The following is a 22,122-nucleotide window of genomic DNA, read 5'->3' on the forward strand; positions in this document are numbered from 1 at the left end:
TATATATATATAATTCTATATCCATCTCCATTGGCTTTAGGTGATACGAAGTAGGTGAAGAAAACTATAATGCTCTTTAACAACTGGTTGCAAGAGTATTGAAATTTCAAATAAACTATTAATATTAATTTGAAGCCGAGCACAATCGCAACCATGGAAAGAATTTCATTATGTAAAGGAATGCCAAATTGCATAGATAGATTGTAATGAACTGTTACGCATAAGAACAGAAACCGAGCCGCACAAGCAGAAGCGACACGGTTCTTTTGTCTTTTTCCGTCGTCCTCTTTACAAAAAAAAAAAACGGGGTTTGGCAACAAAAGAGTCCTCATGTCAACGCAGTCAAAGCAAGCGTGGCAAATACTAGCATTCACCAATCTGCTTATTTGTTATCAGCGCTTCACAACGTAACGTTGATAGAGGTCAAGTTATCTGAGCTATAATAGTCAACACATTTATAAGTTTGCACTTTGTTACTTCAGCGACTAAGAGAATGCGCATATTAAATGCAAATATTTGCATGGGAAATATAAAATAGTTAACTGTAAATATACCTACATACATACATATTTATATTTGTACAGTTAGAACACTGCTGACATAAGGTTGTTTTATCTGAGATTATGTGTAAGTACTTTTTCATTAAATTTGTAGACGTTCTTAGTTTAAAAGTAAATATTATTGTTATCAAAAACAACAAAAAGCTGGAAAAGTTGCACAAACTCGATTGGAGGGATTTTATCACACTACTTAGTATACTTTATTCGCTACAATTTCTAGTTATGAGTACCTATAGGATTTTAATTCAAGCACCCCAGAATTGCAAATTTCTTCAGGATTGCATTAGATTCTTCAAATTGCTTAAAGTGCTGAAGTTGGTCAGGACCGATTCGCTACTGAAAGTTTCGCCATTGCGGCCGCTACATCTCCTTCTTAACAGCCTTGAAATCGCTGTCGGAGACATCATAAACTCTAATAATTCATTCTAGTTTCATATTTAACCGCACAAGTGTTTCTATAAATTATATTCATATCGCATTTATTAAACAAAAACCGATTTAAATCAATTATACTTTCCTATTAAAAGGCTGGACCAGATATCAAAGACGTTAATTAAGACACTAATTTAATTTCCTTTCTGGCCGCTTTATGCTAATTTTGACACAGTACTAGTATTAGAAAAGTATCACGATTAGAAGTGGGTTTTATAAAATTGTATTGAATTAACTAACTAAGAGTAATTAATTCTTATGTGTTTAGGTATCTATGTATATTTACATATAAATAATTTAATGATATATGTTTGTGAATATGAATTGAAACTGATACAAATACAAAACTTTTTTCAGTCTATGAACGAGAACGGATGCAGTTTATGTGACGCAAGCGCTTAAGATGAGCTCTAGATTAGTTCAAGTTTTGTGGTGAACTTAGTCAACACATCAAAAGCGGTCTCCAAACCGGAGCGGAAGAATATTCACACTTGTTACAAATAATGCAACCATCGAAATATATCGGAATACCCGAAGGAAAGGGCAAGTTAGCATTAAACCGTATTAAATTTTACTAGCGAAAATGGTTCAATTTACTCTTTTAAGTCATTACAGCATTACTGTTAGACGTTAAGGGTATGACAACTCAAAAGCATGCCAATTCCTGATTTTATTTAGTCTGGGTGATGAAAATAACTAACAAAAATTGCCGAGTCCGGCGCACAATCTCTGAGTCATGTTATGAAATTTTAGATTTATTTTTACTTATATCCCAAATTTTACTTTGATCATTGTACCTACGCATAGTGAACATTTTCGTACACGAAGTGAACATTTAAAATACTTTTAAATCCCGATTAAAGCGTTAGAGTTTTCCAATTAGGTCATTATCAGTAGTTTTTGTATCAAACACATTGCAGTTGTTTCTTTTGTTTATATAATATGTGCATAAAATCGGCTGTTATCAATCTAAGCGACCTTCTTGAGAATACAATTGCATTGACGTCAAAAGCCCTCAAATTATGTAAACAACATACATGTAAATAAATTTGTTTTTGTATAATATTAATTTTAGTTTGGAGTATAAATCAACGAAACTGAAGCAATGTATCATATTATTCTATTTATAATTCCAGCAAATTGCTTAATTCTATTTCAGTGAACTATTTCGACAATCTCGTTAGTAAAACTTATATACAATTCCACGAAAACCGTTATTATTTAAAAACAATAAAAAACGTTAACTTCGGTTGCAGAGAAGCCAAATATCCTTCATAGGTGCATTTCTGTGTAACTATGTGTTCAGTTTGTATGGAAGCTATATGTTATAGTAATTCGTTCTGAATAATTTTTTTGGAGATTATATTGTTACCCTAAGCAGATAAGATATATCGTCAAATGAGAAAGTTCTCCATGCAAGCATTTGATTTCGATCATTCAGTTTGAATGGCAGCTATATGCTATAGTTAACCGATCTGAACAATATACCAAATTTCGTGAATATATCTTGTCAAATGTGAAAGTTTTCCATACAAGAACTTGATTCCGATCATTCAGTTTGTATGGCAGCTATATGTTATAATGGTCCGATATCGGCAGTTCCACAAAGGAGCATCTTCTTGAAGAGAAAATGTCGTTTGCAAAATTTCAAAACGATATCTTAAAACTGAGGGACTAGTTCGTATATATATTGACAGACGGACAGACGGACATGGCTAAATCGACTCAGCTCAACATACTGATAATTTATATATATACTTTATAAGGTATCCGACCCTTCCTTCTGGGTGTTACAAACTTCGTGACAAACTTAATATACCCTGTTGAGGGTAAAAGAATGCTCCCAAACAATATCTATGAAATCTATTCTATTTATCATTTATCAAATATTAATAGGGGTAATAAAAATCCAGAGTATTTATCATGTATCCATGAATACGTAGTAGTTAGACCACAACTTTGTTAAACTTCGAGTATATTTGTAGAGTTCGTTTTTATTTTATGTAAAACTAGAGGACTCGTCCACGCTTCACTGTGGCTGATATATAGACAATACTACTACTACCATCTATATGATTTCTATTAGTTGGATTATAATTATTAGTTAATGAGATGTATCATTTCTGTGAAGCAACTTGTGTTAGTTTACAAAAAAATGGATCATAGAGCATTTCGAGTGTTAATCATTGCTTTTTGGAGGAAAATACTGTTGAATTTGGGCTCAGAGAAATCCACCGATGAAAAGATATTTGCTAAGCTTAAAGAGGTGAGAGCTCTTTGCAAAGTGGGTGCTTCGTAAGTTCATAATCCAACAATAACAACGAATAATTGATTCTGAGAAGTGCTTGAGTGCTCTCTAATCAGAATGAAGCCGAATTTTTTTCGGTGATAGAAACATAGCTCCATCATATCCCACTGGAGTCCAATCGACAGTTACTCTAGTGGACTGCACATCAGAGATAAAGAGATGTTTAACTCCTTCCAGTGAGAGAGCAACTGTTAAATGTCAAAACCTACTGAACTTTGACAGCTAATCGAGTTCAGTAGGTTTTGACGTTTATCAATTGGAAACGAGCGATGGTCAGATTGAAATCTTACCAAAAAAATATGTAAATGGAGGGATTTGTTGCATCGTTCAAGACCACTTATAAAAAATGTAAAACAACGAAAATTAAATAAATTTGTGAAATTTAAAGGTATTTGATGAAACGTTTTGTAATTTGAAGCATCATAGTATTATTATCAATGGAAAATGATTAAAAACATTTAATGATTGAGAGCTAATAAGCTTAAATCCTTTTATTGGATATTCAAAGGTCAAAAGTCAGTTGTTCTAATTTACTTTAAAAAGATTTAAATAGTTTATCCATATAATAAATAACCACTATATAGTAATTGTTATTCGTACTAAATGTTGGGTGTTTTAATTTAAAATTCCCAAAAATTGTTATTTTGTTCGATCTGGCCATAATGGAAAATGTTATAAAAAACGCTTATTTTGAGGCGCTCTCACACTGGAATAAGTTGAACATCCCTTTATTCCTGCTGCACATGATGAACCGGTTCTTAGGTGTGGAAAGACGAAAAAGACGACTTGAAAGGTTATGACATCAGTATTTTGGTATGCACGTGGTACAATACATACTCAATAACTGATTACTGAGACAGTTATAACCTATTTCACTGCATATTTGGTTGCATTTAATTATTTTTTATGAAGAATCTGCTTAAAATTGTCAGCAGATATTCAAATGATTTCTACAAACTTGAATTTTTAACAAATGCTTTTGATTTGAAATATAGTTTTTGTATTGGATTCTAACATAAATAAATGAAAAGTAGCCTATGTCCTTACCCTGATTACTCCCCACCAATTTTCAACCAAATCGGTTCAGCCGTTCTTGAATTATAAATGGTGTAACTAACAACAACTTTCTTTTATATATATAGATTTTAGAAAACTCTGAAAGGCTCTTCATGTGGTGCGTCTTAAAAATATTACATAATTTGGGGGTGTTTGAAACCACAAGTCCACTGAATCGTTTCGGAACGGGATCTGAGGGATCTAAATGCTTTGTTGTAATTTTAAAACGTTTGATATCTACTAAATACATATGTATATAATAGGTATATGACATACATGCATTAAACTGAATTATTCAAATTAAGGGATGATCGCCATAGTCGAATTCCTTGGAGAAATGCTCACTTGTCAACGCGAACTCTGATAGCGATATAATGACTTATTATAACAGCCGCATTTGGTAAAATCGGTTACGATTAAGTAGATAGTCTCAATCATACATCTACTCATACATCTGTAAAATTTTAATATATTTGGAAAAGTTTATCAGTTGTTTGGGTCGTTGAGCACAAATTCATTATTGTTTTTCTATTATTGAAATCAAAATGTACATATGTATATATGTGAACTGTATTGCACCTGATTAAAACCAACGCGGAACATCAAAACTGGATAAGCAACTTCAAGACAAGACTGTCCAATATTAAAAGAAAGAGAATACGACAATAAAGAAGTAAAAATAAAGCACTGGTAGTTCACAACACCAATTGTATATACGTACATACTTCGGAGTTGGTACGGTTACGATCGCCGTGATCCGAGTTGAAAAATTCAAAAACTGGTTTTTCCAGTAAAGTTAGCTGAAAGCGACAAGCGAACAGCTGTTCTCCACACTTTTGAAGTTCAAGTTTGGCACATTTACTATATGAACCCAACAATAAGGCAGTTCATTCGAACGCTTTCACTACCGACTGCACTAAACGGTTGTACTGAATGGTTGTACCGACGAAATATCCGTTTTAAGTCAGACGGTCCGATTTGAAGCAGTTACGCCAGCCGACTAAAGCACAAATGTCGCATAGCTAAGCGTTAAAGCGACATTCAAATGCCTCTGTGAGCCGCTGCCTTCGCCACTACTCGATCATTAGCGCGCTCAACTAATCTAAAGGCTTGTTTAGCAGTGATGGGCTATCCGATGACCATAAAAACCTATTTAACAAAAAAGAATGTCAGATTTCTCACGGCATTGCACCGCACTTTGAGATTATGAGACGCACACAATAACAAAGCTTTGGAGTGGCGTCGTCAACATCTATCGATTAGTGCTCTTGCTTTTGCGCTATCACAACCGTCACAAAGGAACACTATAAAGAGTAAAGAAACGCAAAATTGGTCAAGCGGAATCGCAACGAAATCAACTGTGAGTATTTGTTATCATGAATGGAGCGGAGCATTTTATACTATTAGAGTATTGTGTCCGATTAGTGTTGGTAGGATCGCCGCTAACTTTGTATATATCTCTGTGTTGTTGCGAAGTCAAAAATCATTCGGAAAGACTTGCATGCTTATCTGCATTCTTGTAATTTCAGCTCTCGGGGAGCAAGACGAGGTTATCGTTTGCGATTGCAGGCATTTGGTTGGAGCCCGTTTATTCGCGTGCCATCAGCGATAGGGTTGAGGTGAACATTCTCCCATTGTTTGGTAAACAAAGGGTATATTGCAGTGATGGTCACAAATTTAGCGCACTGGTTTTGAATCAATCTGAAAATCCATTTTATTTCGATAATTAGGTGAAAAGTTTTAAACTACCTACCTTGAAAATACCCTATTTTCTATAACTTATGTATATTTGCTACTTAATTCAACTAAAATATTGCATCGTTTCTTCGAATTACATTGCAAGTCTTTTTTCCTTCTTCTAGGTTCTTCGGTTTTCGAATTTTTATTGAATTGAGATTAGTAGACTAAGCTAGCCACTTCAAAACATATTTCTTTTCTTTTTTTTTTTTGTTTTCTAAGGAACTCTTCACGAGACGTGAATTATGTTTTCGATCGTTATCTCGCATAAAATCCACTTTAAATTCTAATTGTCCTCAGAGAAAGGTATTACATGGTTCTCAAGTATGCTGTTCATATTGATCCCTTTAAAATTTCGAATCATTGGCTTCCAAAAACTGACTGGTTCCCACTGTGCTCTCTTGCGAGAGTAAGCGTTTAATTTTTTTGAAACAAGAGGCTTTCGCTGGACTATGCATCTTCTCTCAGTTCTTGAGGATACAGCAATACCGTAATTTACCTTCTTTATATCCGTGGAGTTCCTTAACACAAATCCTTCCATTAATTGCGTCTTCCTTTGGAGACGTTTTTAACGGCATTGGAGTCGGTTTGTTGTTGTGCCAAACTTTTCGTGGCTATCACAGTGAAATGTTTAATAAGTTCAGTGGTTGTTGGACTTTAGGGAATTCTCTTTCAGCCGTGCGATAAGCCTACATCAGCTGAATATATAAAAGCATTAAAGTTCATGAGTGGTCAGTGTATACTTTCAGAAAGGGGATATGCTTAATATTTATTAGTGCTTAAACACTATTTTGCCGTACATATATGTATATAGTTACATATGTGCATATTAAAAGCAGTGCAAGTTGGAATATGCTTCAATGCGAAAAACTGATCTATTTGTAGTAGCAATTTAATTAAAATTGTGCTTTCGGATTAATATAACATTATAAAAATCACTACTAATTCTGGTTTGATTAAAATAACCGCAAATTTAAGTCCACATTTTATATTGAGCACTAATTTTTATACTACGAAAATTAAAATATAACTTATGCTTCAAACATATTACCCTTAGGACGACTCAACTAGAAATTTTCGATATATAAAAACTAAAATAAAGTAAAATAAAATTATCATTTCCAACCTTTACTCCGAATTTAATAATGAACTTTAAAAATGTTAAAGAAAAAATACAAGGGTATAGAAAAAAATTGGTGTTCGACGAAAGTCGACTTAGTTAAATCCAAGTATTTTGTAGTTAGTTGTCCTGGTTTTTATATGAAAATATGTACATGCCTTACAAATATTTTCTCCCTACCTTGAAATCGTCTTAACTTTGTCGAAATAATGTAAAGAAATATAATGAAATTTCTACATATAGTACATATTATAGTTATTTTTGAGAACATATGTATATACATATATACCATATAATTTTACTCAAATTTAAGTTTTTTCGAAGCAGATAGATTAGGAGTTCGAATTTCATTTTTTTTGTTTAGAATTATAAGAACTTTTCAGCCTGAACTGTTCAGGCATTGATAAAAATGGCATTTAATGTATTTGTCATATTTGAGCATTGTGTTAAAATTATGAATATTGTTTTACTTATTGTTTTGAGTACTTAATGAATTGTATCTTAATCACAAGCTTGCACGATAATAATATTTATAATAATAATTTTTAATAAAATTAGTGAAAAGAAAATGTGTCAAGAATTAGCGTCGACGCTCGATGCACTTCCACTGAAATTGCACCACTTGTTAAATATTAAATGCATTATCTACGAGTATCTTCTATATACACATATAATATACTCGTATCGCACAATTACTTAAATAAGATAACGGAATTAGACATTTCTTAACGGTACTTCAATGGAAACTGGTAGTCATTTATAAATAACAGTGTATTGCGATCTAAGCTGCAAAAAAACAGAAATTCTTTGAATCACATATAGTTAGTTAATATGGCTATAAAATAATTCTAAAATGCAGTTCAAATAATCTCAGTTGTTGTTTCTCTATAATTTAACATAATCGTGAAATGTTGTAATAAATAAAGTACCGGGTATTTTTGAATAAGGATAACTTTTTCGCATAATTTTCGGTATTTATTTCGTCACTTTTCTGTTCAATTGGGAAAGATGTAAATCTCTATGTATGTGAAAACAACAACACAATTGAATTCAATGCAAAAAGTGAAGTGACATAACGTCTGTTTTTATCTCTATTTATTTATTTCCGTCTATTTGATTTACCTTGTTGGTTTATTATCACACGGTAACTACGGTATACTGTATCCGACAAAACTATGTATACCCCAGCACATTTTATATTGTTCATGGAATATTTTTTTCAAAAGTTCAACGATTAAAAATTTGTACATACGGTAAGTGCACACTGTAAGTTGACAAATAATAACGGTATGATATTTACCGTTAGCTTTTATTTTGCTTGCAGAATGTGCACTTGTTGATGATCAGTTGAACTTTGCAGGCAACAAAATTATGTATACCGTGGTAATATTTGTGCGTAGTGCTTCTTTGTGTAAATAGTTTTTGCGAATATTTAGAAATAAACTCGACAAAGATAAAATTTCGTGATTTTATACTCGATAAAAGTGTTTGGGTAAATAATATAAAGATTTTATTTAGTGAAATGCCAATATCTGCAGAAATAAGCGTTGACCTGCGAAAATTGATTGTTCATGATCATTTAGATGGAATGGGATACGGAAAAATTGGAACTAAACATTTTAAAAGGCCGCCCTAGAGTAACTACAGTGCGCGAAGAGACAAAAATAGTGAGAGAAGTGAAAAAAGATCCGACTGTATCAGCCCAATTCATTAAACAGAGCCTTCAAATAGATGTTTCCGAGCGAGCAGTTCAACGAAGAATTCGAGAAGACGGATATTCCAGCTACTACAAGATTAAAAAACCGTTCATAAGCAAGAAAAATTTAAAGGCACGATTGAAGTTTGCAAAAAAGTGTTACAAACTGCCACCAAATTTTTGGAAAAAAGTAATTTGGAGTGATTAAAGCAAATTTGAATTTAAAAATACTAAAGGACGGCAAAAAGTTTGGCGAAAGAGCCACGAGAAGCTTCAGAGTAAATGCGTTCAAAGCACCATAAAAGTTTTGTATTGATTTGGGGTTGTTTTAGCTACAATGGTCTCTCAAATCTCGTAATGACCGAAGGTAAAATGACGGGAGAGTCTTATGTCCAAATCTTAAGTACCGATTTGGAGCCAGCTACGCTAAAAATGGGCATACAGGATAACTTCATATACCAGCAGGACAACGACCCTAAGCATACAAGTCGGGTTGCAAAAGAATACTTCGAACAAAAATCGACTTAAACCCCATTGAGCACTTATGACAATATTTGGATGACAAGCTTGACCGATCTTCTTGCCGTTCAAATAAAGCCGAGATTTTTAATAAATTGAAATACTCCTGGGAAAACATACCCCAATAATTTTCTTTTCAACTTTCATGGGGTATACATAGTTTTGTCGCATACTGTATGTATATCGAATCAAAAATTCTTGAAGATGTGCGTACATATATACGTCAAGATACCCCTTGTTGTCTGACGGTACTTTCCATGGGGTGAACTTTGTGATCTCTCTGACATTCTAAACGTAACTTTTCAGTATTGAGCATTTGTCGTGCTACCATTAATATATACACAAGTGCTTTACATAACTCCATTCAGTCTTCAGAATTCATTAGAAATCTACTTAGGGGAAAATGGAATCTTGTCTTAATTCACTATTTCGAATATAGCTCAACTCTTTTGAATATAATAGCGGGTAGTAATCCTCGGTTCCTCTAGTTTATCCGACATATAAGGTACACATGAACAAAAGTATTCATCATTTTGTCCGGAAAAAAATGGAACAATAAATTCTTAATTGTTCAGAGGTGCTTCCAATGGATTTATTTCACTTTAGCGCAACTAACACTTTCATTAATATTTTACTTCGTGAAAAATTCGTATTTAAAGAAAAATAAATGGAATTCAACAGTTTAGAAATTTTGTAATAATTGGGATTTTATGGTCGCGATTGAAGAACGAAAAATAATTAGAAAGCTTGAGCAGTATTAAGGAAACAAGTGAATTAGTTTGGAGATTTAGTATCACTAGCAATATTAATCACCTGAAGAAATATATGTATTTTAAGAATAACTTAAGAAGCGAATGGTTCCTTGCACTTATGTATTAAACGAGCTTGAAAGATAAGAAATTACCTCATTCGAGCTCTTATTCTAAGTGATAAAGCGCCTCCCACCCAAATGTAACTGAAATGATAAAGGAAAATTATGAAAATGTTATTGACAGTTTTGTTTTTCTTTCAATCGCAAATGAGCGGGACGTATACTGTTTATTATTCTCACCGTTGAGGTAAACTGGTGAAGTTCAAAATTTCATCAAAGTGACATAGATTACTAGTCATGAAGACGTCCTTGAAAATGGCATGAATATGGTGATACTTTCAGAAGAGAAAGCTGTGGACGGATAATGGCATACAATTACACATTACTTAATGGTTTTTTTATGCTCTGAACAGTCTTCATGGAGACCCTACAAAATATATAGTGTGTGTACATAATCATACTTAGGTCTATATGCGAAATAGTACCTCAGTTTATGAGATATCTATGTTATTGTCCAAACCCCGGTACAATTTCCATAATTTGTTCAAATCAGACTACCATAGCATATAGTTGTCATACGAATTGATCGATCAAAACCTAGTCCTAGTATGAAATTTTTGTTATTGTGAATTAACCGACTGTTTTTCGAAGCTGTTTTTAAGCAACGTTTTTTAATAGATCTCATGCGATGTTAATACGATGATTCTTCTGACTCAAAAATACTACTTCGTTTTCAGATGCTTCACGTTTGAATTTGCAATGCTTTTTTAGTGATTCAATACTTTTTCAACACTATTACTCACGCTTACATACTTTTTTTTTTCGTATCTGCTAAAAGTCGCAATTTGACTTAAATGTCCGCGCATTTCTGATTTATATGACCGTTTTACAAAAAATCAAACTAAGCAAGTGGTAAGTGCATTTACTTTCTAATTATTTTAAGCTTATTGGTAAATTGTAAAAACCTTTTAAATCTAATCATGATCATATTATTGAAAACAAATCAGTGAGAATAGCTCACCAATACACAGCAAAGAAATCTGGAAATCTGAATTAAAATTTTTTGTAATTGTCTGTCGAAAATTGAATGTCATTCAAAGGTTTTCTGTAGTTCATATACGTATATACGAATGACATAAGATTGCGGTCATTCATCTTTATCCAGTGTGGAACCGCAACCAATTGATTGCTCCCTTTGATACATTGCCCTTGGTTTATATTCGCATGATCGTGTGTATGTGTCTAAATTATGATACTGGAATCAATCAAATAAATTGTAATAATACGATACATGTGTGGATAATAAGTTTTAGACGGCGATACGCTATGCGATGTCAATTGACAGTTTTTGTTGAGAAATATACCAGTCTCATATTCTTTCGACAAACTATAGATAGAAAAAAAATCCTAGTATGACCTAGTTTGGGTTTAAGAAATTATGAAATTAAATTAAAAATCGTTTTATGCATGGAACAACTTTGGTCTTTGGCAATATACTTCATTTTAAGTACACATATTGTAATTGTGGATTAGTATTTTACAGATTAGTTCGATTTCGGTTAGGATTTTACAGTAGTAAACCGGTATTTTCGCCTGCATAGTTTCAGGTTTCACTGCAGTACATTTACACATGTATGTACCGGCATATCGACACTCAATTAAGCGCATCCGTTTATTGATCCAACTGCTAGAAGGCTTTCCAATTAAACTCATTTGCCATGCGCTCGAAAATAAGAATTACTGAGTACAAAAAATATCTCTCTGAAGCGCAACGTTTTAATAGTATTCTTGAGCAACGATTTGTTTGCCTATTTTTTTAGTTGAAACATTTCTTAAGACAATTTTCAGCACATAACAAAAAAGACTTTAACTTTGGTTACACCAAAGCAGTAACACCCTTCACAAATACAAAAGTTTCCTTACAAGAATTTAATGTACAGTATGGCAGCTCAATTCAGTTTGTATGACAGCTATATGCTATAATCATCCGATCTGAGCAATTTCTTGAGATTGTATTATATCTTTAGGTGATGATCTATGTCAAATTTAAGATATCTTGTCAAATATAGAGTTTCTATGTATGTATGACAGACATGTGACATGGTGGTCCGATATCGTCAGTTTCGACAAATGAGCAACGTCTTTGTGAGAAAAAGGTAGGTAAAAAAAATATTTCGGTGTAAGGAAAAATGGTGGTTGGCTGACTAGTTGAGCTTGGAGTTTGTATTAAGATTTTTATAACTATTTGTTTTTCTAACTATTTGTTTTTATTATGTGTGTAATTCAAAACAATTAAAGCGGGTTGGCAAATATCTTGCGTATAAGGTAATAAACCAAAGGTAAATATTATAAATTTGATAAACAATTGCTCATAAGGAAGTGTTTATGAACGGCCTTATGTAAGTATGTGCAGATTTGTCAGTAAACTGCTTATAACTGGATATAAAACTAAAAATATTTATGATTGAGTAAAATAAGGGGGAATAATATCAAGTTTTTTATCAGTGCAATATCACAAGATAGTGGGATGCTGTTGAATAAGTAAAGACTTCGCAATTAATTATTGTAAGAATACATTTACTACTAGCAATTAACAGAAATAGTCCATCGAATAGACAAGGCTCCTGTAGGTTATTCGAAGCGAATTGTTAACAGACTTTGTGCATTAGCTCCATCAGTAGAGTACAGAACATTGGAATTGGTAGAACGACAGTTGGATATATAGTGTTTGAGATGTGTACAGAAATTAGTACCGTTTTCGAAAGGACAGTGCTGGACACGTGTCCTCCAATAGAAGCTAAAATAGAAGAGATTGTAAATGTCTTTGAATTATCAACATAGAGTACCTTGAAAAAGTAGCACATGAATAACGAACTATTTAAAAGGCATTACAAATTCATTGAAGGCGTAAAAGTACCGATCTTACTTATTGGGGATTCGGCGGTTAAATGCCAGGAAATGCCAGGTTTAAAGGTAAAGAGCTAGTATAGCATAGCATATATGTCACTATCTGGTGTTTGTTCGTAGTGTGGTATTGTTACCACATGTTTGTCACAAACATAAAGGATTTAGCCTCTTCCAAATAAGTTTCTTCTTATATAAAGGTGTCGTAATAAAGTCAAGACATTTACAAAGCGATCAGCAAGCGATCGATGCAAAATTTTGCACACGTTCTTTTCTCCTTAAGAAGGTTTGTCGGAACCGCCAAAATCAGACCACTACAAAATATTGCTGCCATGGAAACTAAAAAATCAAAAAAACATTGTAAAGAAGGGATCAAATAATGACAGGTAATACCAATAGCTTCCCAATTAATGCCACTTAAGCTGGCGATAATATTCCGAAACAATGACATATGACATTCACTTAAAGCGTAAATAACATGCAATTTTTCACTCAAAGTTCTTCTTCATTACTTCAATATGAAAATCACAGCTGAAATTTAACGTTTTTTGCTTTGGAAGAGTTTGAGGAATATTTCCAGCAGCCATTTCAAAACGCTCAATAGCGCCGGAACGTTTATAAGCAAGAAAATTAGATGTCTCGTGAAGTAAAGCCGGATACGTTGAAGTGCGATTTGGATTGTCAGAAGTACTGCTTGGATATTACAAAACGAAATTTTTGCAACGAATTGTGACTGGTGAAGAAAACACATACATCCATTACGAGAACCCTAAACGAAGAAAGAATATTTGAAACCTGGCAAACCAGATAAATCATGCGCCAAGTTAATGCTCGCTAATTGGTGAGATCATAAGGGCATGCTGTATTATGAGCTGCTAAAACCTGGTGAAGCGACGACAACTAATTATATAGAATCTAGAGATTGCTGAAAAACGTCGTGACTTTAATCTCGTTTTTCTCATAACCACTTTTCTAGAAACGTGCATGTGCATGATATCTCAAGTTCTACTCAACCGATTCACATGAAATTTTACACAGGGTTTTGTTATACATTGTATGTAGTATCACACTACGAAGAGCTTTCGAAAGAATTTTTTTTTTAAATCCGAACTACAAAATACGAAACTTTTTTTTTCAAACCTCCACAATTTTGTGAAATTTTTTTTTTTTTTCGTAGTGCGTTGACTACACTTCTACTCTTCACGGATATCGCACAAATTTTCAATTTAGGTCACGGAAAGGATTTATATCCTGCACACCAGGACAAGCCATTGTTTCATCAGTCTCTACTGCGTCGACCTGCAGTTGTTTTTAAATTTAAATTTTTTTTTAGATTAATACAAAACCTTAACTTAATATAAAACAATCATATTTTTATATACATAAAACCAGCTCCTTAAACAAAAACTGTCTAAACAAGTACGGAAGGGAAAAGTACAGCTTCCACACCCACTCTTTAAAAATTTTTAAACAACAGGTGTCCCTTGCTACTGCGATCCCCTTTGCCAAATTAGAGTTTTATCTTTTATTTTACTGCTTAGATATAGCACTTGCTTTTCGGTTAATGGCGGTTTGTGAACGATGCATTAGTTTGATTACGTCCATCTACAAACCACACACCTTAGTTTTTTTCCAAGGAACATGTGTACCAAGTTTCATCAATATAAGTATCTCATTTACTACTCAAGTAACAGCTTATTCGTACGGACAGGCAGACAGACAGACAACACTCGGATTTCAGTTTCTCGTCATCCCGATCATTTACATACATATATACATATACACATGTATATAACCATATAACTATCTCGCTTAGTTTTTGGTGGTACGTATAACCGTTAAGTGAAGAAAACTTTCAACTCTGTGGCAACATGTTGCAAGAGTATAAAAACAGTTTACTCATTAACCTAAAAGTTTGTATTTCATTGGACATACTTGTATTTCGTAGGATTACAGTTTTGCAATAAAAAACTCGGTTTCGAAGTTTTAAGGAGGAGAACTTTCCTGTTATAGCATGTATACAAAAACAAACATAATACTGATGAGTCTTCAAATGTCTTAACCAGAGATATTTGAGACTTTCACAAATAAATTCATAATTTTTAAAGAAAAATTGGCTCACTTAACCCCAATCAGTTATAAATAATCGACTTTGGCAAGCTTTGAAATGAACGATTAGATTTGATGTAGTAAGTGAATACGGCAAAAAATATGCAAGCTTTTTTAATTTATGCTTTCATTCCACAGCTTTCTGCACAGAACGTATTACCAGAGAACGTATATCATATACGTTCTTTGCTGCATTCATCCACTATGTTTTGTTGTGACATTCGTCGATAAGCATCAGCTGTTTAGCGCAGTTTGTTGTTAAATGCCTACGTGAACAATTGTGAAGCGTATTAACTATCGTGTAAATTTGTGAAATGAAAGAAACGTTGTATTAAAACTGATTCATATAAATTAATTAGTATTCACAGTTTTTGGAAACCAATTTATGGAGTTTTAAGTGTAGTTGGAGCGAATTACTTTGATATTTCATTCACTCAACGTACGAGTAAATCACGTCTGGAATTGAATAACTAGTTGCGCTTTTTTCTCTGCCAAATATAACAAATTGCGAGCATTGGAATAATCAAGAAAAGTGTATGTAAACCTGATGTACAAAGGTACAACGCTCTGTAGTCACATCCAATGAATATGCTTGAATGAAATGCTCTCTCGTATCCGTTGTTTACTGTTAGAATTGCAATAGTGTCACCAACTACATAGGGGTGGGTTAAACAGGTATGAACTCACTTTATATGCGAGAACTGCTCTCCGGCTTTGAGCTGTTGTGTCACTGTTTTAAAAAATATTTGAGTTCGGCACTCTTTTTGCTGGAAGCAGCATGCTTATAATTTTCCCAACTAATATGGAAACTTTGTTGCTGAATTAAAATGTTTTTAAAGTTTCTAAACTATTTTATGCTCGCATAAGCTTACTGTGGCAAGTTAAAAGGTAGGGTAGGTTCTTTGAATTTTTGTAGAATCTACAAGTAAATGAGTGTGTATGGACAAACCGTTGTTTTTATGCTGTACAGAAATATAGAATATTTTTAAAATGTGGTTTATTATACATATACATATAGAATGATTTAAGGGCTTAGGTGGGTTTAAGAGGTAAAAAAGGAATTTTTACGATTTTTTTTATTAAAGCAATCATATATTTGAAAAATGTAATATGTTATATCAACGGTACATATTTGAACAATATATCCTGAAATTTCCATACACAAATGTTGAAAATTCAGCCGTTGAGACCTCATTTCCATGGGTGTCTCACAAAAAAGTGCTCTCGTTGTAGACAGCATAACTTATTATTGGTTCATATAAAATTAAAAAACTAAACAAATTCCGTTAGAACATATCTAAATCTCGTTTTTGAACGAAGGAAATAAAAAAATATTACAGTTGTCCTTTTTTCTCAGGCTTTGAACAAAAAATCGAATTTTTTTGGTAAAACTTTCAAGGCAAAAAGACAAATAATTTTATGTTAAAAATTGTACACAATACGAACTAAATCGGTCGATAACTTTTCGAGAAATCGTGTCCAACGACTTGTGTCCAACGAAACTGTGAGAAAATCACGTTTAAAGACGGGGCACTTAGCGCAGCTAGCCTCGAACGCATAAGTTCTCAAAGCTGTATCTCTGAAACTATTATTCAGATCAACTTTAAAATTTAGAGCAATATTCTAGACGTATTATAGAATTTAATAAGGCAAACAAAAAAACGATTTTTTGAATGGCCCGTTGATTTTAAGTATGTGATTTAAAAAAGTAAAAAGTTATCGAAGGAAGGATCATCGAAGTTAATGACCTTGTCTTTTAGCAAATTTACTAGAAACAAGAAGAAACGAAAACAAATTGTTGTAATCCCTATTTCTGTCATTAGTAAAGGTTTAGAACATTTAAATTTACCGGTTTTACTGAAAAGATTAACTGAACGTTCACTAGTCGTACGCCTTTCGCTCGAAGCATAGTTCTTTGCAGTTGTGAAGCAGACAGCGTTTTATTCCTATTCATATCACATCAGCCGAACTTTATAGGGATGAGGTCAGTGGTGAGATATATTTAACTCTTAAAATTACGCATATGTGAAGTATTCGTGCGCTCATTTGCACATTGCCATGGTGATGTGGAAACGAAGGCAACTTGAATACAAATGAGAGTGCGGTTATTGCGCAAATCGGAGTCACACTCATTTGAAGTTACGATACTGCGGTATTGGATTCGAGAAACGAAGACAACTCACTGAGTTTATGTAGAACCGGGAACGCATACGGATGTACATTCGAAACGACGCGTTGCAGTCTAAAGCTAAGAGCAAGAGGATAATAAATAAATAATAACCATAATCATAATAAACATAATAAAAAGCAGTAATGTGCGTTTTAGGTGCATGTAATCACATGTTGGTGTAGATGAAGTGCTGTGAGTCGAATGAGAAATGTGAAGGGAGCATCCCATCACATAAAATGAAATGTAAGCATAAAAAGTGAAAATTAAGTGGAAAAGTATTTATAATAAATAACTTTAAACATCTACTGAAAACACAGTTTATTAAGAGGGAATTTACATATATATATTATCCAGATGGTGTAGTGACCCACAAAATCATGTAGGAAAAATGGAAGTGCAATAAAATTTTAACACACAGAAATTCGCTTAAAGAGACAGGTGCCTTTGCAGTGAAACTTAGCTGCATAAATAGATATATGCGAATGCAAAAGTGAACTCCTTGAGTAAAAGGCAAAATTCAGAAGTGCAAAGCAATTTTAGCGACACCGCTATAAAGTGAAAACAACAAGAGTACGGATTGAGCAGCAACAGCCACGGCAAGGTAGCTTCTTAATTTAGGCAGTTGTCGTCGCATACTCGCGCATTTGCCAAACAAATATTTTCACTTCATCTCAACACACACACATGCAAACACATTAACACATATATACTTATATAAACATAGATGCGCACTTTAGGCAAGGGGAGTGTATCAGCTTTTAGGCGCAGCCATTGCCGAAGCAAGAGCCAAGAATAACAAACATTGCAAGCGTCGAAGAGCAGAATTTGCAGAATCCACGTTGAAACACGTTTCCGCTAGATGTTGGTGTGGCAGCCGACTGGAGACGATACCTTATTGGCATAGTTTAAAGCATCCACAGGCGGCTAAGACATTCGTTAGTAGGCATTGACTTTTCGAGACAGCAAACCTTGCGGCTTGCGTGCGTACGTGTTACCGTTACACTGCTACCTATCTAAATGTCGTAAAGTTGAAGGATTTTTGGTGCCGAATGAACACACACATACACATACATTAGGCAGTGACTGCGGATAGTCGCTAGTCGACGTTGTGCTAACCAAGTATTTTGTAAATACACCCTCACTCATACGCATATCTATATACATATACACGTTTAGTATGTGTATGTAAATACAGTTTAAACTCTGTTTTGTTTCAGTTGCATATTTCACCAAAAAAACTGTGTATTAGTGTGTGCACAGCAAAGAATAACGGCAACCGATCCATAGACGCTGTGCAGCCAACAAGGTTCTTTGGCGAGCCGTTCTTCGTCAGTTGCCAATTAATCACCTACCGGTGCAAGCGCATAAAGTTGTAGTGAAACTGGCAAGTTGTTTAGCCTCAATTGTATCGCATTTACCGAGTTATCAATGTGAAAATTAATTTATACGTCAGCTAAACGAAATTAGCTGTGAGTAGGTTAGTTCTGTAAGTGTTGTTTATCGAACGCATAGGAAAGTGTGTGGAATAAAGAAAACAGTACAAAATAGATGATCAAATAAAAAAGATTTTCAGCCAAATGAAACGAGCCGGATAATCGGTATAAACTGCAACGCATTCAATATCGTCGCGTACACACATCTGCAATATACCGTTATAGTCGCCGCAAACCACAATTCTGTCGGTGGCTGACCTACTGCGTTCGCCTGCACCCAAACAACTACTATAACAAAATAAACAAGGGCAACACAATCGACCGCAACCGAGGACTCGTTCAATAGCGCCTGACATCATCCGTCGCATCGTACTCGACGTCCGCATCGTCGTCTCAAGATGACCACAGATTTGTTGTTCCCGAAAATTTCGGATTGCTCATACGTCTCGTGTTACTGGTGAGTACTCTCGCATCACACTCACACACCCGCATATGTAGATAATTACATACATTTATACAAGTCTTATATACGCAGCAGATAAGTCAAATAAATTCAAAGAAACCCTTTGGAATTTATAAATTAAACCCATGCTATGTGTGAAATTGCATTGCCCGCATAGCTGTAGAAGTGCAGAAATATGTATGCATATGTGTGCGCATGGACACCACGTGTGTTGCATACTTTTCAACGTTTAGTCGGCATTCGCCACTTGAGTACCGAATTTTATTTAATTGTATTTATTTAATATCTGGCTGCGTACAGCAGCTGCCACACTCGAGGCGATTCTGCGCGCCTGAAATTGTTTATTATATGCAGATATGCCTAACACACACCACTCACACTAAACGCCATTAAACATACTATGTACATAAATGTATGTCGCTGTGTGCGCGTACAACTTTTGCATGTGTTCATGATGCAACGTGGTAGCTAGTTAGGTGGCAAAGTTTGTCTACCTCCATCAGTGCTCCTCGTTGCTGTGTATTAAAATTCGTTGCGCTCATTACTCAAAGCGTACAGAATTAGGTCAAACGGTCATGCTCGTGCTTTGGGGGAAGAATTTGTGATTTTGCATTTTTTGTCTGTGAAGTATTTCACATGCTAGCTCATTTTATTTTCATATACATTTTTGTATATTCTTATGCATTAGTGGAACATTTCACTGCAACAATAGCCAACGGTCAATATTTCGAGACTTTCATAAGGCGTTTGCGGCAAACACAACCATACTTTCTACCTCTTGCCGAAGCTTTGTCATTTTAACCGTAAAAATCTGAAAAAAGTATCATATTTCAGTCCACCCAGAAAAGTGAATGTATGCTCCACTAACTAAAATCTTCGGAAGTGGATTTTTCAACAAAACTGATATCAAGTTTCAAAAAAGTTATAGAAATTATTATGGTCACACTATGTTTCGCGTTATCCAAAATCTAAACAGTGCTGTAAAAATTCGATTGACATTTTCGACATTGCTACGGAATGAATGAATTGATGAAGGTAGGTTTATATAAATATACATATGTACATAGGAAAAAAATTAACCCCAGAGCAGATTTCCAAAATGCGTATTCTAAAGGAGAATTTATTGAAAGAGCACTTAGCTCGGTGGTAGCAGAGATCGAAAAACCTCTGGAGATAACAGAATATGTCTACGTAGCCTTCCTTGACATAGAAGGCATTTTCAGTAATAACCAGCTTAAATCCATACTTTGCTCGAATCTATCGTGCTATTCATTGATCTGATACTCATGGTTAAGCCAATAATGCTCAATTCTGGAAGTTTCATCGATAGCAGATCTGTCTGAAGAGGTATGCCTCAAAGAGAAATGCCTTCCGACTTTTAGATCACTGCAGTGTCTTCCAAGCGTATATCCCAGCAATTAATGAAAACCTTCTTGTTCTGCCAAAGGGTGTGCTCACAAACTGAAATAAAATTATGCAAACAGATGGTATAGCAGCTTTGGAACCATTCTTAAAAGATAGTGAAGTAATGCTTCGATCTCTTAATGGATCTAACATAATATTTCACGGTACACCTGCAGTGGGTTCCAGGACATGGTGATATGTAGACTTCTAAAAAGAGGCAATTTATACGTCTCTGACTATTTGCAGATATTTAATAGACAAATACCATGTTATAGATATAGCTGAGTCTCTGTAGAGTCAATCCTGAACTTACTCAACAAACAGACAGACGTTGCATGAATGGAAAACAGGCCTCACATTCCAACTATTAAAATTTAAATGAAATTAAATAAAACTCTAGTTCTTCCACAAATCCGGGAGTTTTTGGCGAATTGCTTCGCGCAGATTGCGCATAACTTGCAGGTAATATTCCTTATTGACCGTTCTTCCCTGTGGCAAGAACTCATGATGCACCACGCCCCTGCAATCGAAGAAAACTGTCAGAAAAACTTTCACGATACTTTTTAACACACCTCGTATGTAAAGGAAGCAGACAGAATGATGTGGTTATATTAGATAGTTTAATTCGATTGTCTTCTTTTGATTATTATAATTATTAAACTATCTTTATTCGTCGATTTAGTAATAGTTTTTTATGTAAAGGTAAAATATAATTTCTTTCTAAGATTTTCAACACTGTAATAAATATTGTGTAGTTTTCTTCGTCTTATACTTTTAGATTTATGAACATTCTTTTTAACTTGGAGCTGATGTTTAATAAACAACTTTTACTAAATTGATTTATTTTTTCTCAAATAGAATCGATGGAATATAATGATAAAATTTTTTTGACAATTATTTGTTTTGTAGGTTCCGAAATTTTATTTTCGGTCAGAGAAAAGTCAGAGAATTTCGAAATTAGTGTTCAGTCGACACTCTGCTTCATTTTGTTGCAATTGTTGTCCCAAGATGTCGACACATGCTCCTCACGCAATTTGTAGTATTATTCCGATATGTTAACCCACTAAGTCCAGATTCAGATTTTAGGCACTCTTTTGATGAAATTCGATGTTTTCAAATATGGTTTTCCAATAAGTTCCAGATATGTCGGATAGGTCTGGTGATTGTGTGGCATATGAGTTATTTTTTACTTATGATTTGATTTCGCTGTTTGATTTAAGCACATTTAAAACTTAAATTATTCTATTAAAATGTTCAGATACATAGCAGGTGGTTTTCGTATTAAATCAATAGTAAACATTTTTAACAGGGACAAAGTCCTACAGCCAATGTTCAAAATAGAATTCATGTCAAATTCTAGCCAACTTAAGAAAAATGAAACACATCATCGAAATCATATT

General features: G+C 34.0%; 2 protein-coding genes across 15 annotated transcripts in view; one reads left to right on the forward strand and one right to left on the reverse strand.

Annotated features, from left to right (window-relative positions):
- The window catches only part of LOC108977131 (facilitated trehalose transporter Tret1), a 15,779-nt gene extending 10,391 nt beyond the window's left edge, over nucleotides 1-5,388 (reverse strand). The window contains exon 1 of one of the 3 annotated variants that reach the window (XM_018946685.1): nucleotides 5,082-5,388. The gene's annotated coding sequence lies outside the window, so the exon portion shown is untranslated. Of the gene's footprint in view, nucleotides 1-5,077 lie in introns of all 3 variants that reach the window. The other 2 variants (XM_018946686.1, XM_018946684.1) reach the window with 2 other exon arrangements.
- A 10,101-nt stretch (nucleotides 5,389-15,489) lies between these two features.
- Nucleotides 15,490-22,122, forward strand: part of LOC108977132 (protein N-terminal glutamine amidohydrolase) — a 41,384-nt gene continuing 34,751 nt past the window's right edge. Inside the window, exons 1-2 of one of the 12 annotated variants that reach the window (XM_018946690.1) lie at nucleotides 15,490-15,786; nucleotides 17,217-19,312. In XM_018946690.1, the coding sequence (XP_018802235.1) occupies nucleotides 19,254-19,312 (59 nt within the window). In that variant the 5' untranslated portion in view covers nucleotides 15,490-15,786; nucleotides 17,217-19,253. Of the gene's footprint in view, nucleotides 15,787-17,010; nucleotides 19,313-22,122 lie in introns of those variants that run through there. The other 11 variants (XM_018946691.1, XM_018946695.1, XM_018946696.1 and 8 more) reach the window with 11 other exon arrangements.

The sequence above is a fragment of the Bactrocera latifrons genome, unplaced genomic scaffold (genome assembly GCF_001853355.1).
Source record: "Bactrocera latifrons isolate USDA-ARS-PBARC rearing strain unplaced genomic scaffold, ASM185335v1 scaffold_84, whole genome shotgun sequence".
In the NCBI taxonomy this organism is placed as follows: Eukaryota; Metazoa; Arthropoda; class Insecta; order Diptera; family Tephritidae; genus Bactrocera; species Bactrocera latifrons.